The sequence below is a fragment of the Cygnus olor genome, chromosome 3 (genome assembly GCF_009769625.2).
Source record: "Cygnus olor isolate bCygOlo1 chromosome 3, bCygOlo1.pri.v2, whole genome shotgun sequence".
NCBI classification, from domain to species: Eukaryota; Metazoa; Chordata; class Aves; order Anseriformes; family Anatidae; genus Cygnus; species Cygnus olor.
In genome coordinates, this window is record NC_049171.1 from 39,686,905 (window position 1) to 39,701,360 (window position 14,456).

The following is a 14,456-nucleotide window of genomic DNA, read 5'->3' on the forward strand; positions in this document are numbered from 1 at the left end:
ATTTTCTGCTGTGAGCTACAATTGTGACCCATCCCGTGTGCTGAGCCAATATGCTATATGAATGAATGCAAGTCACTCCTTGGTCCTCTGCCTAAATACCTCAGGAAAACAGCCTACACAAGCAGCTGCTCCACTGCCTCTCCCCTTCGACACTGCTGGGAGGAAAAAGAGTGGTTGGGAAAAGGCAAAATCCTTGCATTTCCCCTGGTTTGCATGCCAGTGTTAAGAGATTTGTATTTACACTGGGAACATCAACTGCTTAATAACAGGGAGAGGTCTGAGGGAAAACAGCGCTGAGTCTGGTAGGGGGATGGCACAGCTGGGGCGCACTGCATCATGCCCCATCTTCTCCTGGCCCCAGCAAGGAGCTGCACTTTCACCCCAAGGAGGCAGGGGCTCCATCCTGCCCATGTCCAGCTCTGCCTCTACCAGTGCCTTTTGCTTGTTAAGAAGTTAGAAACCTATCCAGCCTTCATGCATCATTCTGCTCCTCTTTCCACCCATTAAAGGCAGCAGTTCCCAAAGCTGCCTTTAACTAACCACCCTGCAAGCTGGAAAAGGGGTAATGGCAAAGCACGCCTAATGATGTGAACACTAACCTATTTTATCTTTTAAAGTATCGCAAGTTTTTAGCTACTTGATGTAAAGCATACAGCTACAAACATTTTTTTCATTAATACTTGTTTAGGTTAAAGTGCTGGGATTAGCAGTGATTTTAAAGTATTTTAAGACAGCTTTTTATTACTAATTATAAATTATTTGGTTTAAATTCAGTTTTGCTCTTTCATTAAGTATGCTCCCATGACTAGCATCAGGGTACAGGCGTGAAGTCAAAATATTTGTAGCAAATCTCTCAAAGTTCAGTGGGAAATCTGAATTGTCCCTGCAAGCAGAAAAGGGTCACACAGGCACAGAAGATAATCAATGTATGTTCTTACATGCACAAATCCGTATGTATCTGTCTTTATGGAACTTTGTCCTCACAGGCAGAAAGCGCTGCTCACCTAGTAACATATTTAAAGTAAAAAAAAGTTAACTACAGAAGGCTTACCTGTCTCAGCTCAGCAGATTTTGGAAATAAAAATAAATCTATCAATGTGGATTTGATGCTTGCAATTCTCCATACCTATACACATTAGCAGTATGCATAAATGCACATAAACACGTACATGGACTTGTTTTTTAATGATTCTTCTCCTCAGCCAGGTCAGCACATGGAAACACATTCTGAGGGGTCAAGTGGGTACCTGTAATGCCCAAGTTGTTCAAAGCAGCTTGGAACAGATCTGAAGCAAGATTTTGTCTTCTTCACAGGCAAGGAGACAGTTAACAGGTTGCATCCATCTGTGGTATGTCAAAAGAAACTCTTAAACAATAAAAGCCATTATGACTAGAATAGAGAAGTTCCAGGGAAAGGAATTCATCCATACTGAACAACAAGAGAAGATCGCGCTCATCTTTTTACAGAGCACCAGTATGAAAGATGTGGCATTCTTAAAATATCTTTATATTCGGTCATGACCAAGACTATTCATCCAACACCCTACTTCAGCACACAGGAAGGGAAGAGCTAATAACAGAAGAATTTTCTTTTGGTGGTGGGAACAACTGCATGATGATTATCCCCCACCCAGTGTGGGATTTCATCAGAGATCAAGGATGTCCTGGCAAGTGTTGGGGCACTATTACATGTTTGTGGAAGTCTCTCAGCTTTTATTAACTAGATTCCTGATAATGTAATAAAACCCTCCAGCAGAAAGCCACACTGCTCATTCCTGAATCATACGAAATCATTCACCATTTTATATACAAGTTTTGAATTACAATCTTCAACTTCTCATCAGAAAAAAACACAAATAAGCCTAAAAAAGCATTTTTGGTAGAACTGCACAGTGTACAGAAGCATACTTTCAATTATACAATATCTTACAGAACACATACTTTAACAAAAAAGCAGAGCCTGTTACTTTTTCTGAGAAGGCACTGCCCAGACAAAATTAGATGTTTCACCTCCATTATTAGAGGAACGGCTTTAACTGGACAAAAGAGTACATGAAAAACTTCCTGAACACTCCAGATAGTTTAACAGAAAAATAAAAGTACATTTGTAAACAACTTTCAAACAAGAGCCTTAAGAAAATAATAGAAGCCACTAGAAAATTAAGCTGTTAAACTCTTAGTAGCCCAAACTGCTATGTTCTACACTTTTTCTGATACACAAGTTTTACCACACAGAACACCTCACTGAAAATTATAGGCAAATAATTAAAAAAAAAAGGTGCAATTAAGAAAGAGACATCTTGAAAGCCATAGGTCAAACTCCAAATTCCCTTTGTAAATTGCAAGAACAGCAATATAACCTAAATATTGAATGGAGCCGAGTTCAACAGCGCACTGGTAGCACAGCACTTATTTTACAGTCTGAGACCCTTTTTAATGTAAACTCTGAAAACTCATAAACAACTGTTAGAAGTGACGTTTGTATTAGGTACCATAAAGCTAGCATTGCGTTCACTTCCATTATTCAGAATTTGCCATGACTTTTCATATGCAATGCTCATTTATTTTAAACAAATCTGTTTTATGATGAGGCAAACCATAAAAACTGTCCTGGGAAATGATTTCATGTATGTGATAATTATCAACCAAGCATCTCAAGTTGAGCGTTGGTATTTATGCTGCCCTACTGGATGCTTAAGCATATGTTAAGCAAGCTGCTGAACATGGAGCGTGTCCATTTTGGTAGATGGACAGATGTATGCGAACAGCAATGCTTTGGATAACTTGTGCTATTCCTAATACTACAGTTATTTTCTCCACCAATTACATTTTGCTATAAATATGTGTGCCCTTAAGTTGATCCCAATATCAGTTTCAGCTAACTAATCAAATTATCTGCTAAGGTTTGGGGAATGACAACCCTTCCTTTATTTAAGTAAAAGAGGGAAGCACTTCTTACTCCCAAAGGTTTGCCAACTGTAGATTTATTTTCAAGACAGAATGACACCATTCAGTAAACTGTCAGCTACTTTTGTTGTTCACAGATAGGTTTACAAGATGTTTATTATCAGGTAGGCAGGAAGGGGAAGAGAAAAATACTGTGATATTTTTACCGTGAATGTTTTTTCCAAGTTCTGCTAATGGGCTCCTACAAATAATTATTAATTTCAAGTACGCAGAAATCAAAGTTCAGATTACCTCTCATATTTTGAGGGCTCAGCAGCTAAATTTCAATTTTCTATTTTGCCTTTGCAAAAGAATGTTAAAACCCTGCCCACAACTGAGTACACCAGGAGCTTATGTAAGGAATAATTTCCTATTATATTTAGAAATGCCTCATTTCTTTACCAGTTAGGAGTTAACTCATAAACCAAATAATCAATCTGCAATGTAAACGAGTAGTTATTTTCTCCCATGTAGAAATGGTAAATAATGAGACTGAATTATATATTCCGCTTGAATTCATTAAATGCAATTCTTCAGTCACAAAGGCAGCAGGCATTCTGAGATGGACTTCAAAGGAAGTATGTTCAGATGAGTGGAATAACTGAGATTCCTGATGAAGATCGAAGCCATTTCCCTCATTTTCTTAATAGCTTCTGCCATTTCCATACTTAACTCCATTGCATAATTTGATATTTAAAATAAATTAATTTCCCCGAGTCTCTTTCTTCCTATCCAAAACAAAGTTACTTGCATTTATGGCAAATACTTTTGAGGAAGTAAGTTGTAAAGAAAAAAATATTCCAGTAAGTGGTATGAAGGAAATACTTAAAATCTTGTTTTAATTTGCTTTCTGAGTTTCCTTTTAAGAATGTTTCAGTGACAAAAGCTTTGAAGGTTTAAAACACTTTAGCACATTTTTGTTTCCCTCTTTTATACAGGGGATAAACTTTGCCCAGTGAATCACGTACGTTCTGCCCAGTAACTAGATGGAACTGCATGGCATTTCCCCCAAGAAAGGAAAGAAAATACAGCCTTTTACTTCAAATATTTTATGAATGCAAGGTTACAACAAATATATTAGTCAAAATGCAGGGCTATCAAGCACTGAAACAAGGATGCTGGCATCAGTTTGACTATTATTTTGCATGTGGAAAAAATATACTACGTCTACAGGTAAAAGGCATCACTAATGCATCATGAATTACTCTGGTCAGCCAACATCACCTCTGCAGCTTGGTGCATGTTTATGTCCTGAAAATAATCATCATTATAAATTTGAGATGAGACACTGGAACAAAACCATTCTTAAACAGGAAAGTTTTTGTTTTGCCCTTATCGAGGTAACACCAAAAACTAAAACCAAGATCTTACAATTTTGTAGCCTCTAACATTTCTTAGGCTAGCCTTCACACAAGGAGCATGCATACAGCCACTGTTCTTGCTTTACATTGAGGGCTATTGGTTAATTCAAGTCACTATTTTCTCACCTTATCTGATTAACCTGTTGAACTGGATGTCCACCATAGGAAAATGAAAAAATTAAAGGATGTTAAGTGTAGCAGACAAATACAGACCACACCAAGAAGCTTACACTCATGAGTTGTCATAATAAGGGATAATAATAACAATAAAAAAAAAATCAGTCTTTTCTGTGCATATTTTCCATTTGAAAGGTCCCAGGAAATCATGATGTGCCTGGCCGTTTCTGTTGCTGATTTCTGATGACCTCTAATTGTTTTTTGCATTGCTGATAGTAAGTTGAGAGACTCTTATTTTCATCTAAGAGCTTTTTATGTTCTTGTACCAGACGGGATGTGTTTTGCTGGTCTTTTTCATCCTGGTCCAGTTCTGCTATTAGTTCTTGTCTACAGTTAAAAAAAAAAAAAAGTAATTGTCATTTATAGTCTACTTCTATTTGTCTGTAGATGACTAAATATGCTTCAAATTTTTATTTGATTATCCGTCTGAATTCATGGCTGGTGATATCTTGTGCAAAAAAACTAAGTTAACAAAAAATCTTATTCTTTACTGTATTCTGAGGAGAAATTCTCTTCCAAATCAAATCCACATTTAAACCTTAAAACAGCTGTAAACCACAGACTCAATCTCTACATTTTTCCTTTTTATAATAGCTTTCAGATGTAATTCTACAGGTCACAGCAGAGCATCTAAGGATCCACACACAAATTTATAAATTTTTTAGCTCTAACTTTGCTTAGCTGTATGTATATTCAAAGATTCAGTAGGCAACTTAAAAGGCAAAACAGCAATAACTTAGGTAAGGTTTTAGTGAAGTGCTGTTTTCTATTTGGAGTTGAACTTCTTGAAGGTGTGGAAAGCAGAATCAGGCAGATCATTTTCACAACTGTTATTTGCGCTAATTTTTGTGATAACTGTTCAAAATGCTTTTAGCAACTACTTTTAGAGGAACATTCTCTACAATTGTATCTCAATTTCTATCAAGTATATTAATGTTACATAAAACATGAGGTTGCAGTTTTGTTTTTTTTCCAGCATACTAATTATTTACAGGCAGAGCATTAAAAAACAAAAACCTAAAACCCAAAAACCTGGAGCTGCCCAAGCAGCCCAAGCATTCAGTTAATGTTTCATCATGTAAAGTTCAAAGCTGCAGGAACGCTGCTTTGTGCTTTACATACCCTTACAACCCAACTTCTTCCTAGAGCAGAATTTGTTTGACTCTTGGAAAAAACACTGCAGTAACTCTGGCAACTTTACACTGAACACTGTTTTGTACTTTGAGCTGTATATTTTAAAGCAGTGCAAAACAGAATCAGGCAGATTATTTTGTAACTGTCATTTCACTTAATTTACGCATTAAGAATTCAATATGCTTTTAAGCAACAATTTTAGATGAACAAATGCACTGATAAACTTGCTAAAAATTATCCTACAAAACTGATGTAGCTAAATAGAATGCAGTTTGTTTTACTATTTGTTTATGAGGTGACAAGAAGGCAAGCTGCCAACAATATTTTAGCAACAAAACAGTAGAGGAGAAAGTTCCTCATGATAATTAATTGTTGCCATATGGTTTGTAATTACAGCTAAAGAAAACTTCATTAGTTCAACCTTTATAGAGTAATTACTACCTCAAACAGCATTAAGTACATCAATCACAGTACTATTTTTTGTTTCAAACCTAAGGGCAATTCTGTTCTGACTAAGAAAAACCAACTTGGAAACAGAAGCTTATTTTTATATAATTTATTGATCTGGAGGGACTATAGAAATGAAAACACAGTTACGATCTTCATGCTAGTTTCAGTACCACCTCAACGAGGTCTAAAAATTCTAATCATACTTGAAAAAAATTCTTCTCAAGATACTAAGACAAAATGAATAGATGATGTAAGGTCAATCTTAAAGTAGCTTTTTCCCCATTCTGTCTGTTATTTCTCAAGTAGAAGAGGTTTAGACACATTTTTCTCATTGCCTGTTCCACAAACACTGAGGCCTGCAGTGTCTCAGACTCTGGTGGGTAACAAGCTGGTTACTTGGTCTAGAACATGAGTATGTAACGACCTCTCAGAACTGCTCCCCAGCATCAGGAAATAGAAATGAAGAGAAGCAGAACACGACAGAATGCATTGCAAACTGAAGTTCTGAATCAGCAATAATTTTGGCCCCAATCCAACAGTACATGCAAGCAGTTGCTTCACTTATATGTGTACACAATGTGCACTAGAAATAATCTCTTTCCTCTTACGATAAGAAAGTATGTAACAGCTTTTATGTATTAGGTGCTAAACCCCTGGTAGAAAACCACAACGTGTCTGGATAATACTGCTATAAATGTGATTATTAACAAAAGTCAGATATAAGATAAAATCCAAATGGTTATCTACAATTTACAATTGAAAGTCTTTTATTGGACAGTGCGTGAAACAGAATTGCAAAGTTCCTCAACATTCCAGGTCTTTCACTTGAGATGATACAAACATTACTACTATGGAATGTATGCAAAGGTGCCACACACTTTAATGTAGGACCTGTCCAGAAGAAAAGTCTTAATATTGCTTAAAACTTAAGTTACGGGCTCCGAATACCTCACCTGTGGTGACTACCTCGGTATCTCTACGAGATTAGGTCTTGAAAATAACCATGCTCTATGAAATTTTACTTCATAAAGCCTGACACAGCAGTCACAGACTTAACTAGTGTAAAAGAAACATTCAGAAGAACAGAAAAAGGTTTGAGACATTTCACTTACTTCCTCTGCAACAGCAATGCAATTTCTGTCTGAACTTTCATATACTCTTGTGCCATTTTGCAGTGCTGTTCAAACACAGCCATAGATTCTTTAGAGTTTGGACATGGTGCTAGAGGCTGAAAATAAATCAGACGTTAAAAACTAATGAACTAATGAAGTCTCTGCGGTGTATTTATAACATCTTTTAAAAAACAGTAGGCTTTTAAAAACAAGTGTTAAACCATGCCCTGGAAAACTTTACTGCACTGATGCCAAAGTTGTCTCAAACCTCCAATCTGCAGTTATTAATCTGACAGTCTCTTTGTCACAAGGATCAAAAAATCAAGCTAATGTTTAATCACACACACCCCAAATAAAGTGAATGCAACAATTTGATGCAGTAATACTCAAGCAAAAAATATCTTATTTTGACAGTCAAACTCAAATTACATTTGGTTTTAGAGATCATGTTTCCCAGGGCTTGTTTTTAATAGCTTGATCAAATCTGAGTCAACCAATCTCAGATTACATAATATATTTTTTTTTAGCCTTGGTCAAAAGTTAGACTATAAACACTGGTAAATATGTGGCACTATACTTTGCAGTCCCAAATTCACACATAAGAATGTAATGCAAAACAAACCACCTAATGACACATATGTTTATTACCTGTAACTGATGATCTAATGTAAGATATGCCATTGGGATGGAGTTATCTGACCCATTGGTCTCTGTAACAACACCAAGAACATTTTAATGCATTTTTAAACACAGATAATTCTATTTTTATAGGACAAAAGCGAGAAAACTACATCATTTCACAATACACAATCTGAATGTGAAAAGGCAAATGGAAATAGCAGTGTTCCAATCCCAAGGCAGATGACTCTTTTTGCTTTTCTGATAAAGTTAAGAACTTCAAAATTATGGTCTATAACACCAAGAAGAAACAAATATTAAGGATGTTATCCTCCATTTCTAGAAGCCATGTATCCACATACACATTCTTTAAAATATTATTTTTGTACAGTTTGCTATCATGTTCTGTTTATAAAAAAATTGCCATTTCATTCTTGTTTATGAAGGATCAGCCAGCCAGCCATGCATCTAATGATTTTAAAATTAGAAGCTGTGCAAACCAGCTCTGCCAAAATAAAATAAGCGCAACCTCCTGCTCAGTTTCAAAGCCTACTCCTGGTGAGGATTTTAAGTATCTTCCTCACAACATGCTCTAGGGCATTTCCTTTACTCTGTAGAGACACTTTATGGGTAGCAAGGGACCCAATACCCAATCCATCTCCTGGGCCTGGCTGCTCTCTTCTTACGCTGCAGTTACTCTGGATTTCTCTAGATCTTTAATCCACATTTAACATGTTTCTGAATTCTTACAGGTTTTATCTTTTGGTAGCCCAGAATCTGGGGATCACAAGGTTACTGTTAAGCTTTAAGAGACACAGGAGTAAAGACACATTGAGAAACTACTGATTTTATGAAACTACTGATTTCATAGCTGCATTATTGCTACTAGAGGATTATATGGAGGAGGGTAGGTGGGAAAAAAAAGGGGCTGCTTACCCATACCCCAAAAGCACCTGCCACAGAGTAGTCGTGGTAGAGAAACTAAGGTGTTGCCCTCAAAGACTATGCTATCTCCAAGAGCAGCTTCAAAAGGAAACAGAAATAAGAGGGTGGGAATGGAGAAAAAGTGGTTAAGTGTATGCTTGTAAGGAAACTGGAAGGTGGTAAAAATAAATAAAAATAACCAAAAAACTAAAACCAGAGAGACTTAATCGCCACAGTGTCTTAAATCAGAACAATATAGAAGGCCTTCCCTACATTCAATTACTGCCATTTATGGAATACTGCTACAGCAAAGGAATTACTGCAACGTTTCAAATACATCAGTACATGCAAAATACTTCAGATTGCATTCCTTAGCTTTTGGCTGTGTCACAGAATTGTAACTTTTCCTGCGGTTGATTAGATTTGGCTGTGTCCTCATTTTATTACTTTGCCCGATTAACTTAATGTATTTTCTTTTACAGAAAACTAAAATTATTTATCTGTTCAGAAATGCAAATAGCCCTTTGTTAATGGACTGCATAAACCTAATAAGAAAAAATACATGTGTGGTATATTCTGTATTTACCTGAGTATAAGGTGAGGGATTTCTGTGAACAAGAAAGCCACCATAGTAATGGACCTTACTTTAGCTCTAGTGGTGTGCTGCGTTTAAGGCCAGAGATTTAGGACAAACTGCCTTTGCACTGGCATAAGATCAGCAGCTTTCAGTTCCCAATGAATTATCTATTTAACTAATGGGCAAGAGCTTGCTTCTGTGTGAAGCAGCAATTCCCCTAAGTGCTCACTGCCTAAAGAAACTTGGAACCCCAAGTTATACAAGAGAAGGAAGGCTGTGGCAGAGGGCAAGGGCTTTGGGAATTTGTGTGTTACTAGGCTTAGAGTGTGATTATGCGAAGTGACAATGGACAGAAAGAAGAAAGCACAGAAGCAAAGAATAAGAGTATGCTGCCCTCCCCTCCTGCTAAAGCAGGGCAAAAAAGAAAAGTACACATCTTACTTTCAGAATCACCTTATATTTGGTAAAATACGAGTACACATATATATGTATATATATATATGCTGGCACAAAATCAGTCCATATGTGAGTTTCCATTTTGTAGTTGGTTACAGGAAAAGAGTGGCAGAATCTAATCACTCAAAGATGAAACGGATTACAAGCAAAAGTTAAGGCACTATGAAATACCAACTTGAGATTAAGTCTAAGGTTTAATAAGTACATTCTGGTAATGAAAATGTAATTCTTATGTTCTAAAAAGGAATTTGTGGGCATCCATTATTTATATGCAGTCCAGTATCGGTCCATTTCATAATGGTGTGCATTATGACTTTTAAGATTGAATTCAGCTATTAAATTATGTTTACTCAATCATATTTTGTAACAGAACAACAGTGATGCTTCAGTAGAAGTATTTACATTTCTGTAGACACACTTATGTTTGTTCATTTAAGACCAGTAACTTTGTGTGCACATACACATTCTGCATAAGCAAAATTACAACACGCAGATAAAGAAAAATTAATGTATTCCAGCTGATACTCACCTAAGTAGCACTTCATTCCAGAAATCAGAGCAAGAAAGCTTTATCTGTGCATTCGTAATACAAATGCACAACACTAAAATGCTGCAAGATGCCCACTCCCCTCACTCCCCAACCACACATTACAGACAAAAACTGGTGCTCTCTTAAATAGAAACAGCACTGCACACATAAAACACTTTGTAACAAACTAAATTCTTACAAGCTTACGTAACTTAACATTACCAATATAAAAAGTTTTTAAAGCCACTGTCAGAAACAAAGCAATAATGTAATGATTTAACCTAAGCAGCATTAAAATGGGATGACACTTTAACTGCCTAATTTTCTTTATATCCAGGCACATACCCCACAGCATAATCAAACATTTATTTATTTTTAAAGGCAAAAGGTTAACTAATGAACAAAGGATTACCTGCATCATCAGGTGTCCATGGATTACGAGTTGGCTTTTCAGACGTTGGTCCCGAGGTAGTGATCATTCTCACACTAGGACTAGATGATCTACTGCTGTTTCTACTCTCCTGAAAAGATACAGCAAAACAGAATGACAAGGAAAGTTAACATTTTTTTTTTCAAAATGTTCATTTTACAAAACGGTATTAAAATGAAAAAAAAAGTGACAAAGCCTTAACCTATATTCCTCCCAAATACTCCCCGCAAACCTTTCTTCCTGAAAGCTTTCCAGATAGCTTTATGAACTCTGTATGCATTGCAGGAATTTCATCCTCAACTCTTTGCCATAGAAAAAGAAATGGATATAATTTTGCTATTCAGCATCATAAAAAGCACTGTTCAACAATGCATTCAAGATCTTTATATAAAAAGCACAATACTACACCTAGTAATTTTCACAATACTGTTCAATGAAATCTATCAGCTCCATAAAATAAGGAAGGAATAAAGTTTTATTTCTGATATTTAGCTGATGAATGGAACTACATTCAACTAAAAGAATGCACCTTAGTAACTGCACTAGACTGCAATGTATTAATCTACAGTTTTTATTGTGGTTCCTATGTTAACTCGGAGGTTATACAATCCATCCTCAGAAAACATGAAGAGGTATTTTAACAAAACAATCAATTAGAACAATCAATTAACTGATTAAAACAAAGAAATTAAAAATGAGGAAATTCTCACTCAAAGCAAATTAAAAACTAAAAGTTCTGTAGGAACCTCCTTTACACTGAAGGAGTACTTTTACTACTTAAATCCTTTTCCTTATCAAAGCACAGAATATCTGATACTGACTTCATTATTCTACCTAGCTTCTTTTTCAGAATACTTATTTATAATATAAATTATTGTATGCCATACGTCTTCTCACAGACATAAAAGTAACACAGTAAAGGACTTAAAAGTGTAGACCCCACCATGTTTTACAGGAAAAAAAGCCAAAAGAAAAGATGCTATTTAAAATACTATTATTTTCAATACGGTGTGCTTTCTATGAAATTATTAGCTAAATGTCCCTATTTTTTAAAAGAACCACTCAAATATACATTACCTGGAAGCTGTATTTCTTTACGACCCTGATTTCCAAATATCGTATCTTAATTTAATTTTAAAAGCCAGGATTTCAGTCAGTCAAGCATCAATCCAAAGAGTAGTAAGATCCTACACACTGAAATACCCATTATTTCAACTGCATTACAATACGTTTCTCTGGTAATTGCTTCAGTTTAAGAGGCTAGGAAAACACGCTATCAGAGTGCACACACGAGACCTATAACAGTAAATGCCCGTACTTTCTAAAATGAAACATCTTTAAAACAGCAATAATTTAAGTCTACTGGGTAAAACAGGGAAGTCAGAAACATGGCTCAATTATTACCTTCTCAGAGCTTTAAAAATTGTTTAAAATGTAAACCTTATTTTGCAGCAGTTAACACTGTCCCTGTGCCAACACTGAACACTTCAGTCTTGCTTGCTTATGTAATGGAAAAATGTTTCCAAACAAAGTACACAGCTTCAGTACCAATAGTTATTAAAAATGATTTTTTTTTTGAAGTTTCCTTACATATTTGCTTAAGCTATCTATGTTTCTCAAATGATTTCAGTCTTCGCATGCTGAGGAAAACTCATATGTGAGTGCCTTCTGCCTTATCAAGGGAAATACATTCATAAATATAAAGTGACATGAAACTCTGTAAGAACAAAGAAATTGCCGAACTGGGACTGAAATTTATCCATTAGTCTTGTATTCCTTCTTTGACAGAGCCACCGCAAGCAACATGAAGAGGAGTAGCTTCATTTTTTTACTGACCGTTTTATGTTAGTAGCCAGAAAGTATCATAGAAATAATCCAATGGGATGATATTATAAGGATGACCACATCAGATATTTTGAAAAAGCTTTTGTGTTGAAGTCTTTGTTGACATTATGAAGGTTTAAGTGGCCTAGCTTACTGTTTACTGTCAGTGTGCTCAGATATGAATGAAAAATAAATATCAGAAGATAGAGCAAGCATTTTTAATGGGGTCTAAGTCCTTAAAGCAAAAAGAGATTTGTTGAGTACGTAGTTGACAGCAAGGGGGACCCAAGAAATGTTCTAGCTAGGGTAACTTAGGGTAACTCTAGCAAACCATGCTATACGGGGGGTGCTTGCTGTACCAGATTGCTTTGGTCCATCAGCACAGTAAAACCACTTCCGCGATAAGACTGTTTAGATGAAATTACTAGAGACAAAAGTGAAGGATTCCTATCTGGGGCACATTTTAAAAGCATCACAAAATCCAAGGGAAGTTCCCCAAACTGAATAGCTGTTAGATTACAGTGGTTGAGTGTGCTGAGTGAGATACTTCAGCTCTCCTGGCATCGCACTAGACCACAGCCACCTTCCCTGACACCAGCTTTGCTGACAGGTAAGCCAGTGACCGCTTTTCATCGACCAGTTTCTGTCATCCCCTCATGGATGTCCTGCCATCGTTGCCTCCTCCGGGTATCACAGTATGCAAAACACACTTTCTGTAAGGTTTCTCTCAAACTGTCTTTGCCAGGTGGCCAAACCTTTTAGCTTCTTATTTACCATTTCTCAAAGGCTTAGCATCTTGAAAAGCTGACTTGCTCTAAGGAATAACAACTCCCCCTTCTCAGAACAGCACGTTTTTTTTTCCGAGTTTAATTTAAACAGGCAACCAAATTTAAAGAAATCAGCAGTACTAGCCCTTTCTCCTCATCTTTTGCAGACTCTATCTCCCTATGAAATGAGAGAAAAAAAAGTGCATCTGTGACCAACTGCACAATCTCATGGACAGAATGATTCATCTGTATGGTTTCAGATCCCATGAATTCTCACACTTGTATGCGGGCATGTATACTCAAACCTTGCCTCTCAACTGTTCAATATAGTACACACTTTTCTTTAACACATTAGTTTTTTCCACTTCAAAGTAAACTGAAAGTAGAGAGGCCCAGTGACAGTTAAAAAAAAAAACATTTAAAAGAAGTATTTCTGATATTATGATGGCATTGTAAAGGATGATATATACCAATATGACCCCATAAAAATATATAGACAAGGATATCTTACTGATATTTTATCGCAATATGCAGTTCTTTAATGATTATGTCAAATAAGTTCCTAAATCTACCTGTGTAAAATGCCAAATTTTGCAATGGAGACTCAATCCTGTATAAATAGCAGATTCGTTGTGTTCAATCTAGCCTCCAAAGCCTTTTATGGCTGCAGTTCAGAGTCTGCACATCTATTTCTGTGTTACAAAGATGTTTAGGCAAGAGCAGTACTGGTAATGGACAGACACCGCATAGTACTAAGGGGTTTTTAAAGTGCATGTACAGGCAAATGGAAAGGCAGAGGAATCAAGTCAGTGGAGAAAAAAAGATTACATGCAAACATGAGTGGACCATCACAATACATGTATAGAAACAAATGGGAATGGACATCTGACTGTAAGAAGACCGCACCAGCGCTGCTCATGTCACTTGGAGTCGAGTCTAAGGTCAGCAAGTACTAGAGCACAAGACTTTCATCAAGTTCTGTGAAGAACAGGGCTTTATACACGTGATCTCAACAGCGAGCCCCTCCAATGGCTGGTCCAACTAGAACTTTACTATAATTATACTAAACCTTTGGTGTTGTATATTTTCCTACCTAAGCTCTCAATGTAAAAGTGTAAGCTGAGTACTAAAATCAGCTGCAAAGCATTATT

The 14,456-nt window shown here is 36.3% G+C and overlaps 1 protein-coding gene across 5 annotated transcripts in view; it reads right to left on the reverse strand.

Moving 5' to 3' along the window:
- Positions 1-3,979: 3,979 nt before the first annotated feature.
- MAP3K7 (mitogen-activated protein kinase kinase kinase 7) overlaps positions 3,980-14,456 on the reverse strand; it is a 48,568-nt gene continuing 38,091 nt past the window's right edge. For all 5 annotated transcript variants that reach the window (XM_040551592.1, XM_040551594.1, XM_040551593.1 and 2 more), the window contains 4 exons: positions 10,697-10,805; positions 7,829-7,890; positions 7,181-7,296; positions 3,980-4,811 (listed from right to left, as the gene is read on the reverse strand). In XM_040551592.1, the coding sequence (XP_040407526.1) occupies positions 4,631-4,811; positions 7,181-7,296; positions 7,829-7,890; positions 10,697-10,805 (468 nt within the window). In that variant the 3' untranslated portion in view covers positions 3,980-4,630. The remainder of the gene's footprint in view (positions 4,812-7,180; positions 7,297-7,828; positions 7,891-10,696; positions 10,806-14,456) is intronic.